Below are 24,044 nucleotides of genomic sequence, written 5' to 3'. Positions count from 1 at the left end.
TGTTATGCTTGAGAATATACTACACAAAACAAAGTCAAGACTAATGTTCATTGGTCTTGGTCATTAGGGAGTGAAAAAAATGTTAAGTCCTCTCTGCTAACTACTTTCATCAGTTTTTTTTGCTTTTTCGAGGGGGGAAGGTAGGGCAATTGGGGTTAAGTGACTTGCCCAAGGTCACACAGCTAGTTGTTTGTGTGTGTGTGTGTGTGTGTGTGTGTGTGTGTGTGTGTGTGTGTGAAGTGTCTGAGGCCAGATTTGAACTCAGGTCCTCCTGACTCCAGGGCCAGTGCTCTATTCACTGTGCCACCTCGCTGCCCCTTCATCAATTTTTCAGAGGTTATCTTGACTTAAAACATCCATATTTTTAAGTGGGAATACATATGTATTTCAAAATTTGCATACAACAAATTATTGAATCTTTGTGTTTGAGAGGAAAGCCTTTCACATGGTGGGGAAAGCACAACACATGTTGTGTTGTCTGAGTTGATCTCATTCTGAGGTTTGTTTTTTTTAAGAGTTCAAAGCATGACTTGCCCAAGCTTGTTGCTTAAGTAGCTATGTAAGAGATGTGTAGCCTACAGTGTGTTGCGTAAAAGTCAAGTCCAATTTGGGGAACACTTTTTAAGCTAACATTCCGTGATGTATATGACTCAGAAAATGCAACGATAGCAGCATTAGAATCAGAGGAGGTAGGACCAGTTTCCCCAACATTGCTTGGGAAATTGATCCTTAAGGATCTGTTATTATATATTACTACATATACATATACTTACACACACATATGCATATGATGCTCCCAGACTCTCCTTCCAGATATGTGGAAAGCAAGTGTCTATTCAATTCTACTGCCTTCTTTATGCCGTTTAAATTTTACCACAGGACAAAAATGACAGAAGATAAAACAATAAACATTTAGACATATTGTGGGAAGACAGGTACACTCTTGACATAACTGTGAATTGATTCAACTAGAATTGAACTATGAATACCAGTCCAACCATTCTGGAAAACAATTTGGAATTATGTTTTTTTTTTTTTTAAAAAAAGGTCAATTTACTTACCCTTTGACTCAAATTTGATATTCTTAGGCATATACTTCAGGGTGATGCAGAAACAAAGGTTCACTAATAAATAAAAAAATTTAATAGAAATACTTTTGTAGTAGCAAAGAACTAGGAAGAAAATGGGTGTCCATCAATTAGGAGAATGGCTGATTATGGTACATAGATATTATGGGATATTCACAATAAGAAATTACAAATATGAATAATTTAGAGAAATTTAGGAAGACATAAGAATTGATGCAGAATCAAGTAAACTGAAGCAGAATAATTTACAGGATGACCACAGTGATATGTCAGAAGCCATTAGACTGTGACTAATTCAGTGTCCAAGTATATCTCCATCATATTTGTACTTGAAAAAAAAAAGAATACTCAGCTGTAGTCGTGGAATGAGGAATACATTTTCAGAAATAGGTAGTGTAGTGTTTGGTTTGACTAGTTATTTATTATAAGGAGGAGTTCCTTATGGAAATGGGGTAGTCATTTGTAGCAGCAAGCACCCCAGTGTCCCCAGGGTCGCTGTCACCACAGGTTCTTGGATCTGCTTTGTTAAAGGAAAGCAACTCAAAATGGGTTAACAAGCTTACTTTAATCAGTCAAACATGTATCATTTACCTAGTTCAGGGGAAAGAGGTCAGCACCCCGAACTTCAAAATATACAGACAGAATTATCAAGACAGAGAAACAGATCAGTTTTCCAAACTGTCCAACCATTGCATCCATACCAAACAACATCTGGGTTTCAAAGCCGGGGGGCTCTGGACAATGGCTAGCCCAGAGTTTCATCAAATCACAGAACACTTCTCAAAGTGAGCCCCAAAACAAAGCCTCACATCAGGGCTTATATAGCCTTCTCCTGGCTCAGAGAATGTAACAACCTTATTGACCCACTGGCCAATCAAGAAGTATCTACTGAAAAACAAGCCTGCCACCCCAGGCTCCAGGTGCACTTTAGCCTAGGAGCAGGGAAGATCTTAAAAATTTACATTCCCATTACATCATTGGATAGTGACAGTGATATATAGGAAGGAAAGAAGGAAGAAAGGATCCATCTGTAAAAACACTTAGAAAATGGGGCAGCTAGGTGATGCAATGAATAGAGTACCAGCCCTGGAGTCAGGAGGACCTGAGTTCAAATTTGGCCTCAGATACTTAACACAAAAACTAGCCGTGTGACCTTGGGCAAGTCGCTTAACCCCAATTGCCCTTCAAAAAGCAAAAAAAAAAACAAAAAAAAAAAAAACCACTTAGAAAAAAAGTTATTATAGGACAGTTCTTTTTTTTTTTTTTATGAAAAAACCATAACATTTTATTATAGCATTCTGCTATTGAAATACCAAAAGTACTTTGCTTTTATGAACAATCATTCCTAAGTATTTTAAATCTTACAAACATCAGAGGGTGCGAATTGTCACCTTTCTAAAAGCAAAAGTATAGCTCAGAGTATTTACATTTGACTTTACTTTTGTACTTTCTCAGTGTGACATAAAATAATACTCTTAAATAGCAAGTACACAATGTAGATAATGACAGGAGAATGGGAGACAGTTAAGACATGGATTATTCATAAGCATTTACACATAATGACATTTTAAGATAATCAGAACCTGTGAATGAGTAAGAATCCTTTGAATATAAATATAAGCATAAATTGACCATCTGCCCATACTATGTAATCTTATCTCTTGTATTAAATTATAGGCTTCATCACTTTGATTTCAGTAAACATATGAATACCTAGTATATGCAAGGTATTATGGTAAATTCTAAAAACAAAACATATATATGAACAACAGAAAGATAAATAAGACAAGGGAATAAGAAAGAGCACTGGTTGTAGATTCAGAGGAACTGGATTCAAATTCTGCTTCTGATAGTATTGCCTTGGACAAGTCATTTATTCTTCTCCATTTTACTCACCTATAAAATGAAAGTGGTAGACTAAGTGACCTTTCTGAGGCCCCTCCCAGTTCAGTATCTATGATTCCATAGGAATATATATTTTAATGGAGGAGATAATAATAGGCATAGAGAAATAAAAGACATAAAGCTGTTATAAGGTTACTTTAGAATAGAAAGTTGTCAGCCTTTACAAAGGCATGGAGATGGGAGATGGTCATGTAGAGTCACGTGTTATAGAGTTAAAAGCTTGGAAGCCTTTATGACTGGACTGTAAAATATGTATAGGAATGTAATGTGAAAAAAAGCTAGAATGATAGAAAGGGGTCAAGTTGTGAAGAGCCTTGAATGTTTGACATAGGAGTTTATATTTGAATGTAAAGGTAATAGGTAGTTTATTGAGTAGAAGAATGTCATAGAAATGCATTTCAGCAAAATCACCTTGGTTGCTTGCTCTGTGGTGGGTGCATTAGAGTAGGGAGAGATGAGGCAGAACAGTTGGGAGGTTATTACAATAATCTAGGTGAGAAGTATTCTTAAAAATACCTTCTTGTGGGCTCGTTTCTTTGTATTTGGTAATCCATTAATAATATCTAATCATAGAATATTAAGCTGACTTAATTTAATTTGGAATAGCGCTAAATTACTCTATAAACTGGTTCAGAATAATTTTTCCCATTAGAAAATAGAACTGCTCATTTGCAGATAGTCATTTTTACAAACTTGAGCAGCAACATACATGTCTTTCTTTCAGATTAATCCATATTCCTTTTATAAAAGAAACTGACTTGATCAAATGGGTAAAAGATTACCACTTATAGCATTAAGTTGGTTTTGATTATCAAAATAATCTTGTTAGGCTGCAACTTTCATAATTTTATGTGGAACACTGAGAGGATTATACAGTTGAAAGCTGCTTGTTTTTGGTTTGGCTTGTTTTTTTATTTCTAATGGCACCACTAGAGCCTTGTTTTAAAAGGTTGAAGCAAAAAACAAACTGCAGAATGTGTGTATTTCATCCTGTTTAGAAGCATATTTTTCTCTTACTTTAGTAGTAATGCTATTTGGTCATAGTCTTTTTTTCCCCTATTCAGGTTGCTTATGACAAAACTAAGCCCACAATAGATGCTGCCATTCAACAAGGAGTAGGTGAGTTGATTTATAATTAAGAACTCTGATAATCACTAGAATTTATATTAAAAAAAGCTTTTACATTATATTTAATTGTTATGACCCACAGGTATAGATTGAGCTGATTAGTTGAAGAGGTTGTATAAATGTATGGGCACGTTACTTAATGTTCTCTGAACTTGATTTTTCTCTCTGTAGGATGAGAGGGTTCCATGTCTAGAGACCCTTCCCTTTCTGATTCAGATAGGACTAAACATATCTCTACTGTGGAGGGCACTGCTGTTCTTCAGTTATCTTGACTTGACTCTTTACTCATTTACCCCCAATATGAAATCAGGTGTCCAATCTTGTCAGTTTTACATACACAGTATGTCTTCTTTGTCCCTTTTTTCCACTTACAGGGCCAGTCCTTTAGTTCAAGCTCTCATCACTTCCTGATTGGATTATTGCAGTAGCTTCCTGATTGGTCCTTTTACCTTAAGTCTCTCCCTGCCATTATTCAGAGTTGACAAAGTGACATTCTTAAAACATATCTAATCATGTCATTCCCCATCTTCCAAAGCTCCAGTTGCACACAAATTCTTTTCTTTGGCATTTGAAACCTTTCACGGTATAGCTCTAGCCTGCCTTCCTGGCCTTATTTCATATTACTTTCCTTTACATACTATTCATTGAAGCTAAACTGGCCTTCTTGTTCCTCATACATGATGTCCTATTTCCCATCTGTATGTGTTTATGCAGACTGTAATACCTAAAATGTACTTCTGTATACCTCTGCCCCTTATAATCCCGAACTTCCTTTAAGGTACAACTTAAATACTATCTCCTTTCCTGATCTCCCCCTCTGCTTTGTCCCCAGCTGCTTCTCCTTCCCTCCATCCCTAAATTACTTTATTCATTATATTTTGTGTTTATGTGTGCATGTTGTATCCTCAGCATCTAGTTCAGTGCATAGCCCATTATAGTCACTTAATAGATGCTTGTTGATTAATAAAAACTAGTTCTGCTCACTTTACATGCAGCAAACATGTATTAAACACCTGCTGTGTGCAGAGCACTATAGTAAGCACTAAAAGATAGAAAATTTATATAAGACATTGTCCCTGCCCTTCAGGAGCTTATAATGATGTTAGGAAAATGAAGAACATTAACAAAAAACTGGTACACAATGGTATGTGGTAAGTGCATTATAGAGGTAAATTTTTGTTTGCTATTATTCTTAACTCCAAGGGAGGATGCTGTTATTATGTATGTGGAAGAGGTGGAATTTGCATTTTTAAAAAAAACTGAGTAGCACATAACAGATCTTTACTAAAAAAGATAAAAGTTCAGGTAGAATGGGAGGGAAATCATTCTAGATATAGGGAAAAGTGGAAGAAAGAGCACAAAGTTTTATTGGAGGGGAAATGCAGCAGATGGAGTCATGGAGTCATGCCGTGGGAGTGTACATACATAATTGGAAACATCAGTGGAAGGCATACTTGCACTGTTAACACTTTTTGCCGGGAGTGAGTGAGTGAGTGAGAGAGTGTGTGTGTGTGTGACTGAAAAACAAAGTGTTTCTAGACAATTCGTGATGATCATTTCTGGTTGTAGCCACCATACATACCAGCCACCTTTGGCTCTTGGGGTTTCTCCCCCTCTTAGTTGGTCTGTATTAAGCTGTCTTTCTGCGACCTTGGTTCTTTGCCAGCCACAATTGTGCCATATTTTTTGAAGTTGTGCTTCACTGCTCATTTAAGATGAATATACTGTCCTCCTTGATTATGATTTTTCAACTCTAGCTTATTTGTGTGTCCTGAACAGCTCACTCCGCATGTATCCACTCTGCCAGAATAACATTACAATAAGCACTATAGTGTTGGAAAATAAAAGTGAAAGATGTGGCCCAGAATCTGGTTGGCAGAAGGATTTCTCTTCTCCCCACCCCCCCACCTCCAGTTTCCCACACGTGACCTGTGATTGTATTGGTGTAGAAAATTCTCATTGTAGAAATGCCCTCTACCAATGCAGATTGAAAAATTGTCTGTAATTTACGGTCTCAGAGTTTCCGAAGAGCACTCTGATATTAAGTGATTTAATCAAGGTCACGAAACACTTGAATCCAGTTATTCCTGACTCAAAAGCTTTCTCTTTATTCACTGTAATGCTGTTTCATACATAAAGTTGGATGTTAAAAAGCAAGTAAAAAGTGAAATAAATTCAGAGAGGAAAGAACCCTGCTAATACAAGCTCCTTAGTTAAACTTGAAGCCTTAAGTATAGTTCTGAAAATTAACATCATCACACTCTCTAGCTCAAGGACCTAGAAAAAAGGAGAGCCAGAGTAATAATTAGGTTTGGGTTTTTGTTTTTTTTTTTAACATGGAGGCCCATGGTTTGGGGAATGGTTAAACAAATTTTTGGATATGAATTTTTGCATATGAACATAGGTAATAATGTGTCATAACAAATTATATATGCAAAGAATTCAGGGAAACATGGGAAGACTTGTATGAACTGATTCACAATGAAGAAACCAAAATCAGGGGAATAATGTACATACAGACTTCAGTAATGTAAATGAAAACACTACAAGGAAACTATACTCAAATGCCTTGAATTTGAACCTTGAATAAGGTCCCAAAGAACAGATGGTGAAAACACAAATAAATGAAAAGCCCGTCTTGTTTTTGGACAGCTCTGATTGTTAGGAAACTCTGCCTCACTTCCTAAGAATACCTAAGTTTGCCTCCACACAGCACTCCTAATTCTGTCCTCTTGTACTGAGCAGAATAAGCACAATCACTTTTTCATGTGAAAGGCTTTCAAATATTTGAAGATAGCTGGCTATCCTAAATCTTCTCTTCTCTAGGCTAGAGCATCCCCAGTTTCTTCAATTGATATGACATAAACCTGGCTCTTTTCTGTCCTTATTGGCATCCTCCAATTCTCTGCCCTCTTTAATCCATCCTATACACAGCTGCCAAGGTGAATTCCTCTGTTTGGTGTTCAGACCACTTTGTAACCTGGCCCACACTGGCCTACCTGCAGAGTTCCTCAACTACAACACTATATCTTTCATCTCTGTGCCTTGGTACTGGCTGTGTTCCATGCCTGGAGTACTTACTTCTTAGTTTCCCTGACTTCTTCAAAATTAAAGCACAAATCCCACCTTCTCTAGGAGGCCTTTCCCAGTCCCTCTAGCTACTAGTACCTCTCCTCTCTGAGACCGCCTTCCATCTACCTGGTATATATCTTGTATGTACCTGGTCTATTTGCATGTTGTCTAGCCATTAGAATGTAATTAGAACATATAGAAAAGAAAGTATTAAGGAATATTAGGCTATCCTTGAGGGCTTTGCCTTTCTTTGCATTCCTAGCACAATTCCTAGAACATAGTAAGTGCTTAATAAACGCCTATTGATTGACTGCCATCAATGTCCTTTTCTAAAATGTGACCACAACCAAATGCAGTATCTTCAAAAGTGGTCTGATCATGACGGTGTACAGTGGAGTTATCACCTCTCCACTTCTGGACACTGCCTCAGGGCAACCTAAAATTGCACTGATTTTTTTGACTGCCACATCTCAGTGTTGTCTCATGAGTTTGTATTGTAGTCTGCTAAAGCTCCTGGATGTTTTCCAAATGAATTACTCTCTAGTCATGTCTCCTCCATTGTGTGCTTGTAAAGTTGGTTTTTGAAACCCAAATGTAAGACATTTTATTTTTAATCATCTTATTAGATTTAGCCCAGTGTGGTCAACTTTGATGATCTTTTTGAACCTTCTCAACCCATATGTTAGCAGGTCTTCCTAGCTTTGGATGTGTATATCATGCATTACTTTATCCATGTCATTGATAAAAATGTTAAACAATACAAGGCCAGACACAAATGCCAAACCAAGGAATTTAGGCTTTTATTCAAGAGATGTTAGAGAGCTATTGAATGTGTGAAACTTTCTTTTTCTTATCCATCTCCTTGTCTCTGATTCCATGATCAGAAGCGAAGTGAACCTTCCTACTAGAAAGGGGATATGAATGGGAATATAAGTATTCTCCCAGTATCATAAATTCATAGAATTGACAAATTCTCACTTAGAACATAAATTTTCTCTGAGTTTGATTACCATGATACAGTGTTGCCCATTCCAAAAGAAATGACAACTCAGTTTCTTGACCAGTAAGTATGAGTGACCAAATTTTAATCTAGGGTAACCAATTCTTTTTTTTTTTCCCTTTTTGGAGGGGGGAAAGCAGGGCAGTTGGGGGTAAGTGACTTGCTCAAGGTCACACGGCTAGTAAGTATTAAGTGTCTGAGGCTGGATTTGAACTCAGGTCCTCCTGACTCCAGGGCCGGTGCTCTATTCACTGCACCACCTAGTTGCCTCTAGGTAACCAATTCTTGAGATCATTAACAAGATGATGTTATTCTTGGACCTTGGTGTAATTGTCTCTAGCTTAATGTTCAAGCTAGATTGAAACCTGTATGAATGTCATTATTCAAGTAGGCAGATATGCTGTCTGTGAAAGTTCCAAGTCTCACAACCAGAGAGACATAACTGAAACTTTTTGTACAGGCTAAGTGCTTGAGAATTTGCATAGCCCTTCCCTCTTCCCCTGATCCTAAAATTCATACTCCCCTCATCTATTTCAGGTAGAAAGATGACTTCAGCCACTATAATTTGTAGCAATGGAAATGTATATAAATTTGCTGTTATTGATAGTGACATTATCAAAAGTCTTAAGTTCTTCCTATATTTCTTGGAACGGATTAATTATACTGGTGTCAGAGGAAATCTTTGAAAAAGTAAAAACAAAAGAAAATCCTGTATTTTTATGAGTTTTGTTTATGATGTCTCTTTTGCCAGTACATGGTGGGATTCTGCCTTGCAGTCTTTTATTACTTGCTTGGAGAATCTTTTCTCAGTGTTAAGTAGCAAAACACACTTGAGACTCGACAGTTTCATTTCTTAAAATAAACTAGCTCAGAATATTAGAGAAAGGGACCTTCCAATAATATTTTGTCAGTACAAATTTATATTCATATATCTTCTGTAGACAGGAAGATTAGCAGAAACAAACATAAAAAAATTACATGTGGGGTGGCTAGGTGGCACAGTGAGTAAAGTGCCGGCCCCGGAGTCAGGAGGACCTGAGTTTGGTTCCAGCCTTAGACACTAAGACACACACACACACACACACACACACACACACACACACACACACAACTAGCTGTGTAACCTTGGGCAAGCCAAAAGGCAAAAAAAAAAAAAATGAAAACTTATTCAGTAACAGTACTGTAGAAATTAGTTATTAAAAGTATGGCAGCAGTCCTTCTTAAAAATACTTTGTGTAAATATTCTGTGATCTGATTTCATTGTAGCCAGCTGTGAACTTTTTAAAAATCCACCTCCAGGATTTTTGCCAAGACTTGGTGTGATTGGTTTTTCTGGAATTTTGGGATACTTTTTTGCTAAAGGTAGGTACTGTTTTCAAATGAAATCACATGTAATCAATAGTGAATCCTTAATTACTTTAAGATACATAAATATTTAACTAAGGCACATGTAATTCAACTCTGAATTATAGAGAAGGGATGGGATGGGACGGTACGGGATGGGACGGGACGGGACAGGACGGGACAGGATTCTGGCCATCATAAGAAATTGCATTCTTAAAAAGTTTGCAGTTGTGATCAGTAGAATTGTTAATATGTAATGAATTCCTACTTTTCTTTCTTTCCACTAAATTTGATTTTAGGGATGTAGTGATTATTTAGATTATAAGAGTACATTATATTGGTCCAAATCCTACTTGTAAAAAAGGAAATTGATCACATTTTAGACATGCTCAGTTGAAAGAGGGTCTTTTTCTGTACAGGATGGAATTAACTTTTGTCACCCAAAGCTATCCCTGCATAATAACATTTCTGCATAATAAACTTTCTATTCTTTTTACTGATAAGGTTATAATCATTAGAAAAAAATAATATTATCCTATGATTGATGTAATTTCACTTCCTCATGCTATAAAGTTTATATGACATTAAATGTAAAAATTATATGTCATTAAAAAAACTTTAGGTACTTGAAAAACTGGAAGATGTTTCAGTATGTCAGTTTAAATGTAAAATACCTGTTCAGTAGAATTATAGCGTATTTATCACAGCTATTATAAATAAATTCAGTTGAAAAATACTCTTAAAATATTAAGTTAATCTTGCTACTTCTAGAGAAATGCTAATTTATAAAGTTTTTCTAGTGTTAGGCTAGTAAATTGTATTCTTTGTTAGAAACTATATAATGTCTTGTGGAAAGACTCCATCATTTAGAAAAATGCATGGCTTTGGGAAAGTCATTTTACTTCATAGGTTTGTTGGGAAAAAAGTGATTTAAAAACCCTAAACTGCTATATAAATGTGAATTTATTGTTCATAAGATTTTGAGCAGGAAGTGACCTTAGTAATTATTTAGTGCACCCTCTTGTTTTGCAGATGAGGAAGTTGAGGCCCATTTTCACAAGGAAATAACATGAGTAAAGAATCTCTTTTTTCATTTTTTTTTAAAGGAAAAATCTAAAGCATAGAGATAACAGTAGAGCTATATATTATAGTTTTAACTGTTCTTAGATCCCAATGTTAGAAAGAAGGTATCATCAGCCAGTGAACATAACATTACTTCTAGTTTTTATCAAATTGTCCTAGGATTTAGAGCTTAAAGGGAGCTTAGAGATCATTTACTTTTCCTTCCTATTTTGCAGATGAGGAAACTTAAGGCCCCAAGAGATGAATTTTTCTTTTTGCTTTTTTTTTTGGAGGGGGGAGGGCAGGGCAATTGGGGTTAAGTGACTTGCCCAAGGTCACATGGCTAGTAAGTGTTAAGTGTCTGAGGCTGGATTTGAACTCAGGCCTTCCAGACTCCAGGGCCAGTGCTCTACTCACTGCACCACTTAGCTACCCCAAGAGATGAATTTTTATAAAATTATACAAACAGTAAATAGCAGAATTAGGATTCAGACCCATTATATAAACCTATTAATGTTAAAGGTGCATCATAAATTAAGTGATAGAGAAAGTAACAAAATTCACTAACAATGTGGGGAATATGGGGGGACTTTCTTTTAATAGGTTCAAAATTAAAGAAGCTCGTGTATCCAGTTGGTTTCATGAGCATTACTGCATCTGTGTATTATCCACAAGAGGCTTTTGAATTTGCACAGGTCAGTTACACTTACCAAGCCAAAACAATCTTTGATTTTGTTCATATAATGTTTTTTTATAGTTTTAATATTTGATTTTTCATCATCTCCCTCAGTTTTCACATTGGGCTTGAAAAGGGTCTTCTTTTTATTGGGGGAATTTTTTGCATCATCTAGAACAAATTTAAAGTCCTTTTTTTTTCTTCCTTCTGCTTAATTTATAACATAATACAAAAATATCTGACTTATTATACAAAAAATGGAGTTATGTTTTTTGATTCATTGGTGTGCAGGATATTATTAGCTTAGTAGGTGTGTTGATTGAGAGGTGGTTCTAAGTTGTATTCATAACACTCTAGATTTATAGGTGGGAGGGACTTGTGATTTTGTAATTATGGACATGGTTTTGGAAACCCTTGAATGCTGGGTAAAGAAAATGGAACTTTATGTGATAGGCATTAGGGAGCAACTGAAGGATTTTGAATGGAGGAGTGTATTCTTTTCTGACTCAGGGTTTCTTAGTGAGTCATTATATGAAATGAAATTTAAAGCCAGGTCATAGATATGTGCAGTTGACCATTTTGGCTATTTTCATTTCATTTTTTCAGCATGTACTTATTAAATACCTGCTTTATGCTAATTCAGCAAATATGTATAAAGCACCTATTATGTGCAGGTTGACCCGACAGTATGAATAGAGTACCTGTAGAAGTCAGGAGCATCTTGGTTCAAAGCAGCTCTGACACAGGTTGATTCTGTGACCCTGGGACAGGTCTCTAAATTTCTCAGTGCCCCCAGGTGACTTTCTAAGACTTCAATCAAAGAAGGTACCAAACTGCATAAGGAAATCCCTCCCTGGGAGAGACTGGCTATAAGTAACCTCCCTCTTCCGCCTTATTTCACATTACTCCACTTCCTGTGGTTTGATGTTCCAGTCAAACTGAACTGTTTGCTCTTCTCTACACTCAAAATGCCATCATCTCCTGAGCCTTGGTGCATTCACCCAGTTTGTCCCCCATGTCTAATGCATTCCCTGGTCACCTCTGCTTTTCAGAATCTCTCTTCCTTCAAGGCTCAGATTAGGTGTCACCTGATTTGTGAAGCCTTCCCTGATCCTCCTCCTCCTTCTCCAGCTCTTCATGCTCACTCCTTCTTAAATATTTCTAGAATTCTTCGACTGGTCTCTCTTCTTTCCCCCATTCATTCCCTGTCCACGTACTACACTTGTCTTTGTCCTTGACAGCAGAGACTATTTTAATTTTGTCTTTGTATCTAGGACATAGGTACCTGATAAATGTTGAACTGAATTGAGAGATATACAATCTTAGCTGGGTTGAATGGAAGAGAAGAATTTCACAGCATGACATGAATATCAAATACTGTGCTAAGTGTGGTGGGGACTATAAAAAATAAATGGCAAGGCCTCTGCTACGGAAGAGCCTACTGTCTAATTAGAGAGATAAAACACATAGTTCTCTACCTCTTCATGTTTTAGAGGGATTATGGAGGAAGGAGCTTCAGCCTGAATCAGAAAACCTAGATTCTAGCCCCTACTCTGCCAATGAGTATGACCTTACAGAGGTAATTTAACCTCTTAGGGCTTCAGCTTGTCTGTTAAATGACCAGGTAAGATTAGGTGATCTCTGAGGTCCCTTCACACTTTTAAATGCATGGATTCTCTATAAGCAGTACAAGAGAGTTTGCTATAGACACTATACAAATTCTATAGGAACTTAGAATAAGAAAAATATGGACTGGTATTAGTCTGAGAAATCTTCAGAGAGGAGTTAGGTCTTGAGTTAGATGGAAAGTGTTGTTGAATAAAGGTATATGAGGGGTAAGGGAGAAGGCTTGTAAGGAGACCAGATTGACTGGAATTGTGGAAAAAGGATTTTGAATGGTCATGGTGTAGAATCAGAGTGTAAAAGGCCTTTATTGCATTTGGACTTACTCTCATGAACCAAAGGGAACTTTTCCAGGCTTGGAAGCAGAGAAGTGACATAATAAAAACAACATTTTAGAAAGATTGGAAGTATGTAAATTAATGAAATGAAGGAAACCCGTAGCTATAGAGGTAACATACCTAAGAATTGACAGGGGTTGGTCCTAAGGGATTGGCAGTGAGGATGTAAGTAGAAGAACGTATCATTCTGGGAGACATTGCAAAGATAACTCAAAGGTTAGTTATCCATGTGGAGTACTTGAAAAATGCTAGTTTTATTGATAAAATAATGAAAGGTCATAATTTTTTTAGGAAACTTAGTTTTAGACATGTTGAGTTTGAGGACAATGTGATATCTAGGTGGAGATGTCCCATAGTTTCTTACTTATCTAAAGTTAGGCTTTTATGCTTTTGGACAACTATGTGCAGTTGACAGAATGCCAGGCTGGAGTCAGGAAGACTTATCTTCCTGAGTTCAAATGTGACCTCAGCCATTTACTAGTTGTGTGACCCTGGGCAAGTCACTTAACCATTCGCCTTAGTTTCCTCATCTATAAAATGAACTAGAGAAGGACATGGCAAACTATTTCAATATCTTTGCCAAGATAAACCAAATGAGGTCATGAAAAGTCAGATGTGACTGAACAACAAATTTTATGCTTTTATATTACATTATATTTACAGTGAGTATGGACTGAAGAGTGATATGGAGCCTAGTGATGAGAATTTCACCCCAGGGTACCACAATTTAGAGTACACTGATCCCACTCAGAAACAATTGAGCTTAACATTTAGTTTGCAAGAATAATTACTTAAAATATGTCTTCTTCCAACTACTGCAGATGAACTCTTCTCTGTCCTGCTGCCCCAGCCCCCCATATCAATAATCTTCCTTCCAGTAACTTATGATCTCTTCCCACAGGCACTAATTCCCTGGAGTGTCTTTGTGACTGTAATGAAGTGATATCCCTCTATCTCTCCCTTCCCCCCAACTAAGCTTGTCTTTAAAAGTTGACTGAAATTTAGTAAGTTTTATTACCCTATCAAAGTTAGGGCAAGTTTCAAGTTTTTCCTCTTGCCTCCACAAGACCTAATTGTGGCTCTCCTCCTAAATTTCATACAACTATGTACAGTAATATCCTTGCTTCTTTCATAGGACCATAGATTTAGAACTGGAAGAGACTTCAGAGACCATGTAGTCCAAGCATCTCATTTTACAGGTGAGGAAACTGAGGTACATAGAGGTAAAATGCTTTGCCCAAAGTCATTCAAAGGCCTAAGTGTCAGAGGCAGGATTTGAACATAGGGTCCCTTATTTCCAGAGCCCTTGCTCTTTCTCTGTCACCAGACTCCTTCCTTTGACTGGTTTCTGATGACTTCAGTTACCTGAACCACAGCTTTGAACTGAGAATTTAAGTGGGGATTCCTTTGAGAAAAAAGTCCTTCATGAGCTCCATGCCTTTCATTTTGTAGGTCAGAGAGATATGGAAGCATTACCTTAGGAGAAAAAAAGGGATCAGAATTGTAGATAAAATTAAACTTGCAGATTTTAAAAGCTCAATTACATAAATCGAGTTACAACCAGCAAAAGGGCCAGGAGATTTTTGAGGAACCAAAATATTAAGAAATGACTTATAACTCAAAGCATGAAGTCATTTAGTAGAGGAACAGCCAGTAAATTGTACATGCTTCAGTAGCAATGATGTAATAAGTGTGTTACATTCTACTCACTGAGGTGAATCATAGCTCTGAGTCATCAAAAAAAAGGTTAAATTAAGATCAGTGAACTCTCTTTAAAAAAGATAGGAAGTGATGTGTTTTAAAAGACTTTCATAAAATACTAGTTAACAAAAATATGTATCTTCATTCTCAAACTTTTAAGGGAATACTGCATTAACACTCTAGGAAGTCTTCCTTCAGAGAATAAAACTGACACTTAGATGCTAAATATATCTGGTAAACTTACTACATGGTATAGATTTTTGAGTAAATAACTTGGGGTACTTTAGGAATCTATAATTCTGAAAATTAAGTTTTTCTTCCATAGTCTACTTGTGTTGAAAGAAGACTCAGGTTTCTCATTCCATTTCTAAAATGATCTTCAAATATTCTGGAAGAATTCCCCATCTCCCATCCCCCAACCCCCATCCCCCATCCACATCTCCTCTTAGGAGTGTCAGTTTTACTTTTGAGTGGTTTCTGGTAAAGTTGTGATAAGCTATATCTAAGAAGAAAGAAATTGCAACTCTCTCAGGTTATTGTATATCCTGACATAGCTTCATATCCTTAGTTTACTTTATCACCTTCTTGGAGAAGGCCTTTCCCAGCCCCAGTAATTAATTGTTCTTTTCTTCTTTAAATTATTTTATGTTTACTTACCTGTTTACATGTAGAATGTCACAGCTCCACAAGATTAAAGAACTAGTTTCTTGTCTTTGTATACCCAGTGCCTAGCACCTTGCTTTGCATATCATATGTGTATGATATATACTTATTGAATTTTTTTTTTTAAAGCAATCGGGGTAAGTAACTTGCTCAAGGTTACACGGCCAGTTATTACTTCTGGGTGTGGTGCTGAGTATCTGAGCCCGGATTTGATCCAGGTCATCCCGACACTGGAGCTGGTGCTCTTACTCGCTGAGCCACCTGGCCGCCCCATACTTATTGAATTAAATATAAATTTAACTACATCTTTTGCATTAAGTAAACCTGAATTTTTTGCCCAGAAAGTTAGTTTTGGACCTATATTCATTGTGTAGGGCAAATCTTATCCTATGTTAGAACTGACCTTTGTAGTTAGGACCCTGCCATAGTCTCATCCTTTGATGTTTAAAGTATATGCTAGGGGGCAGCTAGGTGGCGCAGTGAGTAGAGCACCGGCCCTGGAGTCAGGAGGACCTGAGTTCAAATTTGGCCTCAGACACTTAACATAAAAACTAGCCATGTGACCTCGGGCAAGTCAGTTAACCCCACTTGCCCTCCAAAAAGAAAAGAAAAAAAAATAAAGTATATGCTACAGGGTTTGGGGGAGAGGGCAGGAGAGTAATATTTTTAAAAGAACCATTGGAATTCAGAAGTATACTCCCCTTTACACCTTTACACTTTTTTTTTTTTTTTTGCTTTTTTGGAGGGGGAAGGTAGGGCATTTGGGGTTAAGTGACTTGCCCAAAGTCACATGGCTAGTTTTTTGTGTTAAGTATCTGAGGCCAGATTTGAACCCAGGTCCTCCTGACTCTAGGACTGGTGCTCTATTCACTGTGCCATCTATCCACCCCTTTGAAGTTATTTCAAAGGAAAAGAATAGCTATGTGTGACCCCACACGGACATTTTGGAGAGCTATTCAGAATTTTAAAAGAATTTTAGTAAGTTCTATTAGTGCAAACTACTCTGGCATCTGCAGCATACATTTTATGGATGCTTCTCTGTGCCCAGCATATAGGATAAAAAGACAACATATGACACGGCCCTAGAATAAGAGGCAGAACTAAGGGTGTTGATATTTCTTTTTTTTCATCCTTTTTAAATTTTTTCTTATTAGTTTGTTTGTTTCCTTTTAGTTTACAGGATTCAATTCCACAATTCCTTGAATTTCACATTTTGTCCCCCTCCCTCCCCACCCCCCTATGGCAGCATATAGTCAAGTATAGGATCTGTAAATACTTTCACATTAAACATTAGTCAGGTTATAAAGACGGATTGTATCAGATGGAATGAAAAATGGTAAAGAGGACATAAAACCAAATAAGAGAAGGAAAAAGATAAGGTATTTTGCTTCCACCTGGATATAAACTCAGTTCTTTCTAGTTCTTTCTCTGGATGCACATATTTCTCTCCATCATGAGTCTTTTGGGATTGACTTATATCACTGCATTTGACCCAAGTACAGGAATTCCTAGTTACAGCTCAATATATAAATATAAAAGTTCTTTGGAATGAATTGTTTACTCTTCTATATAAAGCCTTCAGTGCCATTATTTTCCAAACTTTTATTTTATCATATATTGTTATAGTTATTATTTTTATTTTAAAGTTACTTTGGGATTAAAATTTTCTACCATGTTGAAATGTGTAGGGTTTTTTTTTTTTGGCATTTTCTGTTATTTGTTTCCACTCTTGTTTGTGGCTCTTTGCTTTTGGCATTAAACGTGATCAGTAAACAAAGCAAAGAGACTTTAAGTAAATATTACTTCGTTACTTTAGAATGACCAAAATGAATTGCGTGCTTTCAATAACGTGATGAATTCTTGAATTTGTTATTATTTCTGCTGTTTATAAAGTTATTCTTTTCTCTGTTTTAACATCTATGTGTAAATTTGTTCCAAATTCACAAAAATATAGTAACTGATATGATAGTTCTAGTATTGATGGGTTTCAAATCATTTAAGGATAAAATGTTTTAAGATTTTAAAACATGTATTCCAATTAAAATGAATATATGTCAAAGTAAGTGACAGTACAATAGTGGTTATTGTCAACAGGGTCATATATGTAAACACTTACTACAGCATTAGTTTTTCCATGTGCGCTTTATATCACCATACACAAAACCCCAAATTGTTTGTTTTTATATTTAATGATATAAGAGCTAATTTCATAGTATGCATACTTAGGGCAGGTTTGAATTGATCATATTTATATATCTGATTCATATATAGTGTGTAGATTGCACAGCACAGAAGCATGTTCTTGAAATGGACAAATGAAATAGACATGACAGCAAAGTCAATTATAATTTCATAGGAGTGTTTATTAACCTCAGTGACTGCCTCCCCAGTAGGGAAGAAAGAATGGAGTCTTCTGAAAGATGCATTTTGATAGTGTAATATGTTGCTAACAACAAAATGTGTTTTCAAGATGGGGGGGTTGCCATTTCTAGTAAAATCTTGGGTACCTAACAAGAACAGACTTGTATCTGGGGTATGTTTCTAGCAACACATATGAAAAGTTCCCTCACTATTATGGCCCATCAGGTGGTTTCCAGGGACCCTGGTAGGGGCCCCTTCTGGCAGGTTTAGGGGGCTTTGGTGTATAATTTCTGGTGGGCACTTTACTCCCCCCTTTTTTTGTTCATAGATGAAACTCGGACTCAACTGAGTCCAGGGGACTGTTCTCATGTACTAGGGCTGACTGCTGCCAATCCTGCCATACCAAGGCCAACTAGGATAGGGACTAAAATGGGGGCTGCCAGCAAAAGGTGTTCCTGCATACAAGTAGTCAGAAGTTAAGCTCGGATCCAAAGCTACCAGAGTGCTGCCCAAGTCTGCAGGGGTGATGATAATGGGTGAAATGGGGGCCATCCGGGGTTAGATCGCCACCAGGAGGTGGGTTGACACCAGAGTGTGTTGAACAAGACCCCAGGGTCCCTTCCTGTGACATAAAGCCTGATTCCCCAAGGTGTCCCAATTTTCCAGTCCTGTTTGGTCCAATCCAAAATCCTGATGACAACTGGGTTACGTGACTTAAGGGTATTACAATGAAATGAAATGTGGTGGTCACGGCTGCCACCGGAGACCCAGTCAGCAGTGGTTACACAATCCCAATTGGCACAGTGATATTTCCCTGTCCCTCACACTTGGGGGACCCATCCTCAGGGCAGACATACGACTGGGTTGACCAAAGGCTGCTTTTCTGCCCACGTCTCCACAAGCAGCAGCATCGGTCCCCGCAGAATACATGCCTGTATAGAGAAACAACTTAAATCTGGGGCACAGTGATAAAAAAAAAGGGGGGGGATGGGCTGGGCTGGCCATGAGTCACATTTTTGAAATTAGAGTCCCATCAATTGTCTTAGTAAGAGTCCAAGAGTACAAGGTGGGAGCATAGGAGTTGCAACCAGCCAAAGGCAGGAATGCCAGGAACAGGAGTGTCAGGACAATCTCTTAATCTTAATTGTAAGTCACTGGCTGGCTCTGTTACTCACAGGTCTTGTAGGTCGGGAGGAGTTGTCACCCTGATGTGTGAGGGGTGGATCCAGGCTTTTCTTCTGGCCACCTTAAAGCTGAGTGGTCTGGTACACTGCTTGGACTGCATCCTGGATGTTTCAGAGAGCTTGGAGGAACTTGAGAAGTAAATCATTAACAGTCATACATAACAGCATTCATCAACCAAAATACAATAGAAGGTGGGGTGCTGGACGGAATTTCAAAAAGGGGAATGAATTTTACACATAAGTATTCAGTTACAAATATTAACACTTGCTTAAATAATGGATCAAAATAGCAAGTTCTCTTCTGCTTTACAACTTGTTACATCGATTTTGCAAGTGGAGGTTTTAGTGGGTCTCTTAAAATCACACTAGAAATTTTAAAAATTTCTTCTAAAAATATTTTCCTTCAAAACAGTTTCAAGATTTATAAATGATCACTAAACTTTTATGAAGGAAGTTAGTTGAAAACTTTTAAATGATCTTAAGCAGTTTGCATAACTTTCTATACATGTTCTAATTTTAGATGAAAAATAATATTAGATTTTCCAATAAGCTAACATGAAAGAGCTCATATCTTTTACTGATTACTTGCTCTGAGCATAGAGACCTGTTATAGAGGGAAAAAGCAGGAACATGTGATATTCCAAATGTGCCAGGAGAAAACATCCTTGGCTCTGTGTAAATTCAGGTACAGTTACAGATATTCCATCTCATGCAGCATCTGTTTCATCTCATAGCTAGACTCAGGAATAGATGGGAAACAATCCTTTTCAAAGGAAACTCATGGGTAAATTGAGCCAGGAGGGATCCCATCCCAGACAGAGGCTAAGATTTTCCCTTCGGCCTTTACCAAATGTAGAACAGTACAGGATCACATTCCTCTGAGTAGCTAGTGGCATGTCCTCTCAGACGCTGATTTAATGCAGACAACTATACCCAAATTCAGATTCAAAATAAAATTTAGTTATGGTCCCAGGTGCTTTTTACTTTAAACAACATGCTTCACCAATCACAGCTTAGAGCCAGTTATAATTATTTCTATTCTCATGGGGCTGTAATAAGCAATAAAAATTATCAGATCTTATAATGTAAGGAATTCCTTTTACCATCCTTCTAAAATATAAAAGCCAATTTATAAAAATTCTTTTTACTAAAACAAATTCGTTCTCAGGCAGAATGACCTTGTCTGGAGATAGTTTCTAGGGAATTTAACAGTTTTACAACATAAGGAAAATTTATATGAATTGTAAGCAGGAGAGACTGCTCAGAATGTGCAGAACTAGTCAGACAAGTTTTCATCCAGTTAGTTTCCTCATTCCCACATACAGTAATCAATTAACAATTACAGGTTTTAGCATTAAAATAGTAGCCCAAAATAATTAATAATTTTACAAATTTTTCTAAATAGCAGATATACATATTTAAAGTAACACTACTGGTCTTACACAATTTTTCCTCACTCAGGTTTTACAATATACAGTGTAGATGACATTAATTGCATTTCCAAATTACATAGCAGAATGATTGATCTTACCAAGTGAAGAGGCTGGCTGACTTCTGACCTCATTTGCTCCTCTCTTTTTCTCATCTCCCCACTTTACAGATGAATTGAGACTCAGGGTTAAATGATTTATTCTAAGTCACATAACCAGTCAGTGCAGAGTTTGGAACACATTGTTTCTCACTGAAAGGCTTTTTTCTCACTTTTCTGATTTTCTCTCTTTCATCTTTCTCTTAGCTGTACTTCTCTGGTTTTTCTCTTTTTGCACTATGTTCTGGGGTGTTTTCTCCCTGCTCCATTGTTCTCCAGGAGTCCTAAGCAACCTTCTTTAATTCCTTGGCATTGGAACAAGCAAAGGAATCATTTGCAGCAAGGGAGAAACCTCTTAGATGGTACTGAAGTTGGGGCTTCATGGTACAGAGTTAACTCTATATTTCAGGGGAAAACCCTCCATTTTTCCAAATTCATCACACTCAAAGCACATTATCAGCTTATACTCTATCAAATAAACCTCTATGAATGCTTAGCTGTAGCAGACCCTGGTTATGGGATGGTCGATTTGAGAAAAAAAGGGCAGTGCTCATCTGGAGAGGGCCAGGAGATTTTTAGCCTGGAGCACTGAGGAGAGGGTTTGGGAAACTTGAAGTAAAAACTTACTGCTTACTTAGAGGGATGGACTTCAGGGTACCTGGGGATCTAAAAGTATTGCTAGTAGGAGCTAGGCCAAGTACCCTTTTACTAAACTATTTAGGCTGTGGAGAGTATATAATGTTAAGCTGAATAGCTCAGATCTAACACACACTTAGTAGCTCAGATGTATCCCAGGCTTAATATATGGGATAATGATTAACTTGTGTTTGTACCTTTGTTTCACAAGCTTCTTTTCCCTTGTCTAACTGTTCCCATGCCATTCAGAAAAAAATATTCTATTCCACGGATTTAATCTTTCAGGTAGGCAGATGACAAGCCCATGTAGCTCCGATGTAGCTACTGTACCTTCCCCCCTTTTTCTTTTTGGAGGAGGTTAACTCAAATTAACTTCACTGCAGCCCTAGCTCTGTTATAGCCAGGACAACAGGAAAAAAATCTTTAATGGTTCAAACCTCTTGCTTCGTCAGGGCTGGATGACAGAGGAGGGCTCTGTAGCCCTAGCTAAGAACTGGGACCACAGGAAAGAGAATCTTAGCAGTTGTAACTTGTCACTGTGGCATTAGTCTGATCAGAGTTGGATTACAGTGAGAAGGCACTGTAGTCCTTATCCTTGTCAGAGGTAGGACTACAGGGTGGAGAATATTAGTGGATTTTTCTTTTTGACTTTTTTTCAAGTAAACTTTTCTTAGGTGTTCATTCCTTTAAAATTTCAGATCTACTTCAAGACTTTAAGAGAAGGTGCTTCTCATGTAACATAGATGATACAACTGTTTACCAGTAATAATCATAGCCTTAATTTTGAACTTTGAAATAGAATAATTGAATAACCAAGCTGGTGACCTTAAACTTCAGTTTTTGTAGTCACACAGAACTAAAAATTTTTTTTCTTGGTGCCAAATAGTAACCAGAATGAAGTCAATTACCTGGATCTATATTTCCAATGATGTTCCACAATTCTCTTTCTATGACCCAGGAAAGGGTTACGTGTTAGTCCTATTTCAGAGTGCAGCTTGGAAACCTATTTCTCTTTGATCATTGAAGTGACCCTTTTTCTCTTTGATGGATCTTGGCTGGTTTTCTTTCTAGCATAGGTCTTACTGCATGGCTGCTTTTGGCTGCTTTTTTTTTTTTTAATCAGACACAATTACACAGACAAGGACATACACAAAACGCAACAGGGCAAAAGGAAGAAGGTTTCATCCTTTCTACCTGCCTGGAGCTCCGGGGCCAGTAGGCACAATGAAGACGTCACTGGTATCCCAGAGACAGGATATACACAAAATAACACACAAAATATACGCTTTTTCTCTCTGGTGGCTCCTTGCACTGAGAGTTTGGATTTTGAAAGTTCGTTCATTCCCTCCCTTTGGGGATCCCAGGTGGAGCAACCAAGCGCCCAGAGCAACTGTTGGCAGTTGTCCCAGCTAGGCTGGTCAGATCCTGGGGATGGAGGGAGAAGAGCCTGAGGGGGTGGTTGAGTCAGGGGACGGGGAGCTGGCAGAAGACTAAGCTTTTGATCTATGGCAATGGCTCCCTGGGCTGAGACTCAGGGCTGAGAAGGACTTTAAGGTTACAGAGTGAGACACAAATTAAAATTACAGCAACGCCTAGTGACAGACACACAGAACACATAAAGAAAGGGTTAAAGCTACAGAAACAAAATTACAGCAACACTTAATAAAAAAAAAATCAGGTAAAGACAAACATTAAAGTTACACAGAATACATAAATCTAAAGAAAAACAGGTAATTAAAATAGACAATTAAAGTTATACATAAAGAAAAGGCACTCTGTCAGCGTCCTGACCTTGGAGACCAGTAGGGGCTGTAACGCCTGTCCAGGTTAGACAGCTGCTGTACCTGGGGCTGAGGAACATCTCTTGGTGATCACCCCCTAGGCGCTCTTACACTTCATGAGTACTCACCTAAAAGAACACTCTTGGATTGAATTGAAAGAATTTGGGAAGGACTCAGGTGCCTCATTCGCTCAGGAAAGCAGTACAAGTCTGGGGCCGAGGAACATCTCTTGGTGATCACCCCCTAGGCGCTCTTACACTTCATGAGTACTCACCTAAAAGAACACTCTTGGATTGAATTGAAAGAATTTGGGAAGGACTCAGGTACCTCGTTCGCTCAGGAAAGCAGTACAAGTCTGGGGCCGAGGAACATCTCTCGATGCCCACCCCCTAGTGTCGAATTGCTTTCCCAGCCCTCCAAGGAGCCTGGTTGAGCTGTCAATACAAAGCCAAAGGCTATCTTGCTGGGGCCTCCAAGTGAAATGGGCAAATGAAATGGACATGACAACAAAGCCAATTATAATTTGATAAGAGTGTTTATTAACCGAGGTGACTGCCTCGCAGTAGGGAAGAAAGAATGGAGTCTTCTGAAAGATGCATTTTGATAGTGTAATATGTTGCTAACAACAAAATGTGGTTTCAAGGTGGGGGTGCCATTTCTAGTAAAGTCTTGGGTACCTAACAAGAACAGACTTGTATCTGGGCTAACAAGAACAGACTTGTATCTGGGGTATGTTTCTAGCAACACATATGAAAAGTTCCCTCACTATTATGGCCTATCAGGTGGTTTCCAGGGACCCTGGTAGGGGCCTCTTATGGCAGGTTTAGGGAGCTTTGGTATATAATTTCTGGTGGACACTTCACTCTGTTTCAAAAAGTTCATGGCTAGCCAGTTAAAGCATCTTCACATATCCTTCACTGGGCCAGTCATAGTATGTTTTCTTTATCTGATGAG

At 37.7% G+C, this 24,044-nt stretch overlaps 1 protein-coding gene across 2 annotated transcripts in view; it reads left to right on the top strand.

Annotated features, from left to right (window-relative positions):
• APOO (apolipoprotein O) overlaps positions 1-24,044 on the top strand; it is an 82,609-nt gene that overhangs the window by 37,942 nt on the left and 20,623 nt on the right. For both annotated transcript variants that reach the window (XM_069065641.1, XM_069065640.1), the window contains 3 exons: positions 4,058-4,112; positions 9,460-9,555; positions 11,203-11,294. In XM_069065641.1, the coding sequence (XP_068921742.1) occupies positions 4,058-4,112; positions 9,460-9,555; positions 11,203-11,294 (243 nt within the window). The remainder of the gene's footprint in view (positions 1-4,057; positions 4,113-9,459; positions 9,556-11,202; positions 11,295-24,044) is intronic.

The sequence above is a fragment of the Petaurus breviceps genome, unplaced genomic scaffold, assembly GCF_028583685.1.
Source record: "Petaurus breviceps papuanus isolate PSGF00001 unplaced genomic scaffold, PetGlider_PUasm1.0 90696, whole genome shotgun sequence".
NCBI classification, from domain to species: domain Eukaryota; kingdom Metazoa; phylum Chordata; class Mammalia; order Diprotodontia; family Petauridae; genus Petaurus; species Petaurus breviceps.
The sequence above is the reverse complement of the archived record's forward strand: the minus strand, read 5'-3'. Positions and strand labels throughout refer to the sequence as shown.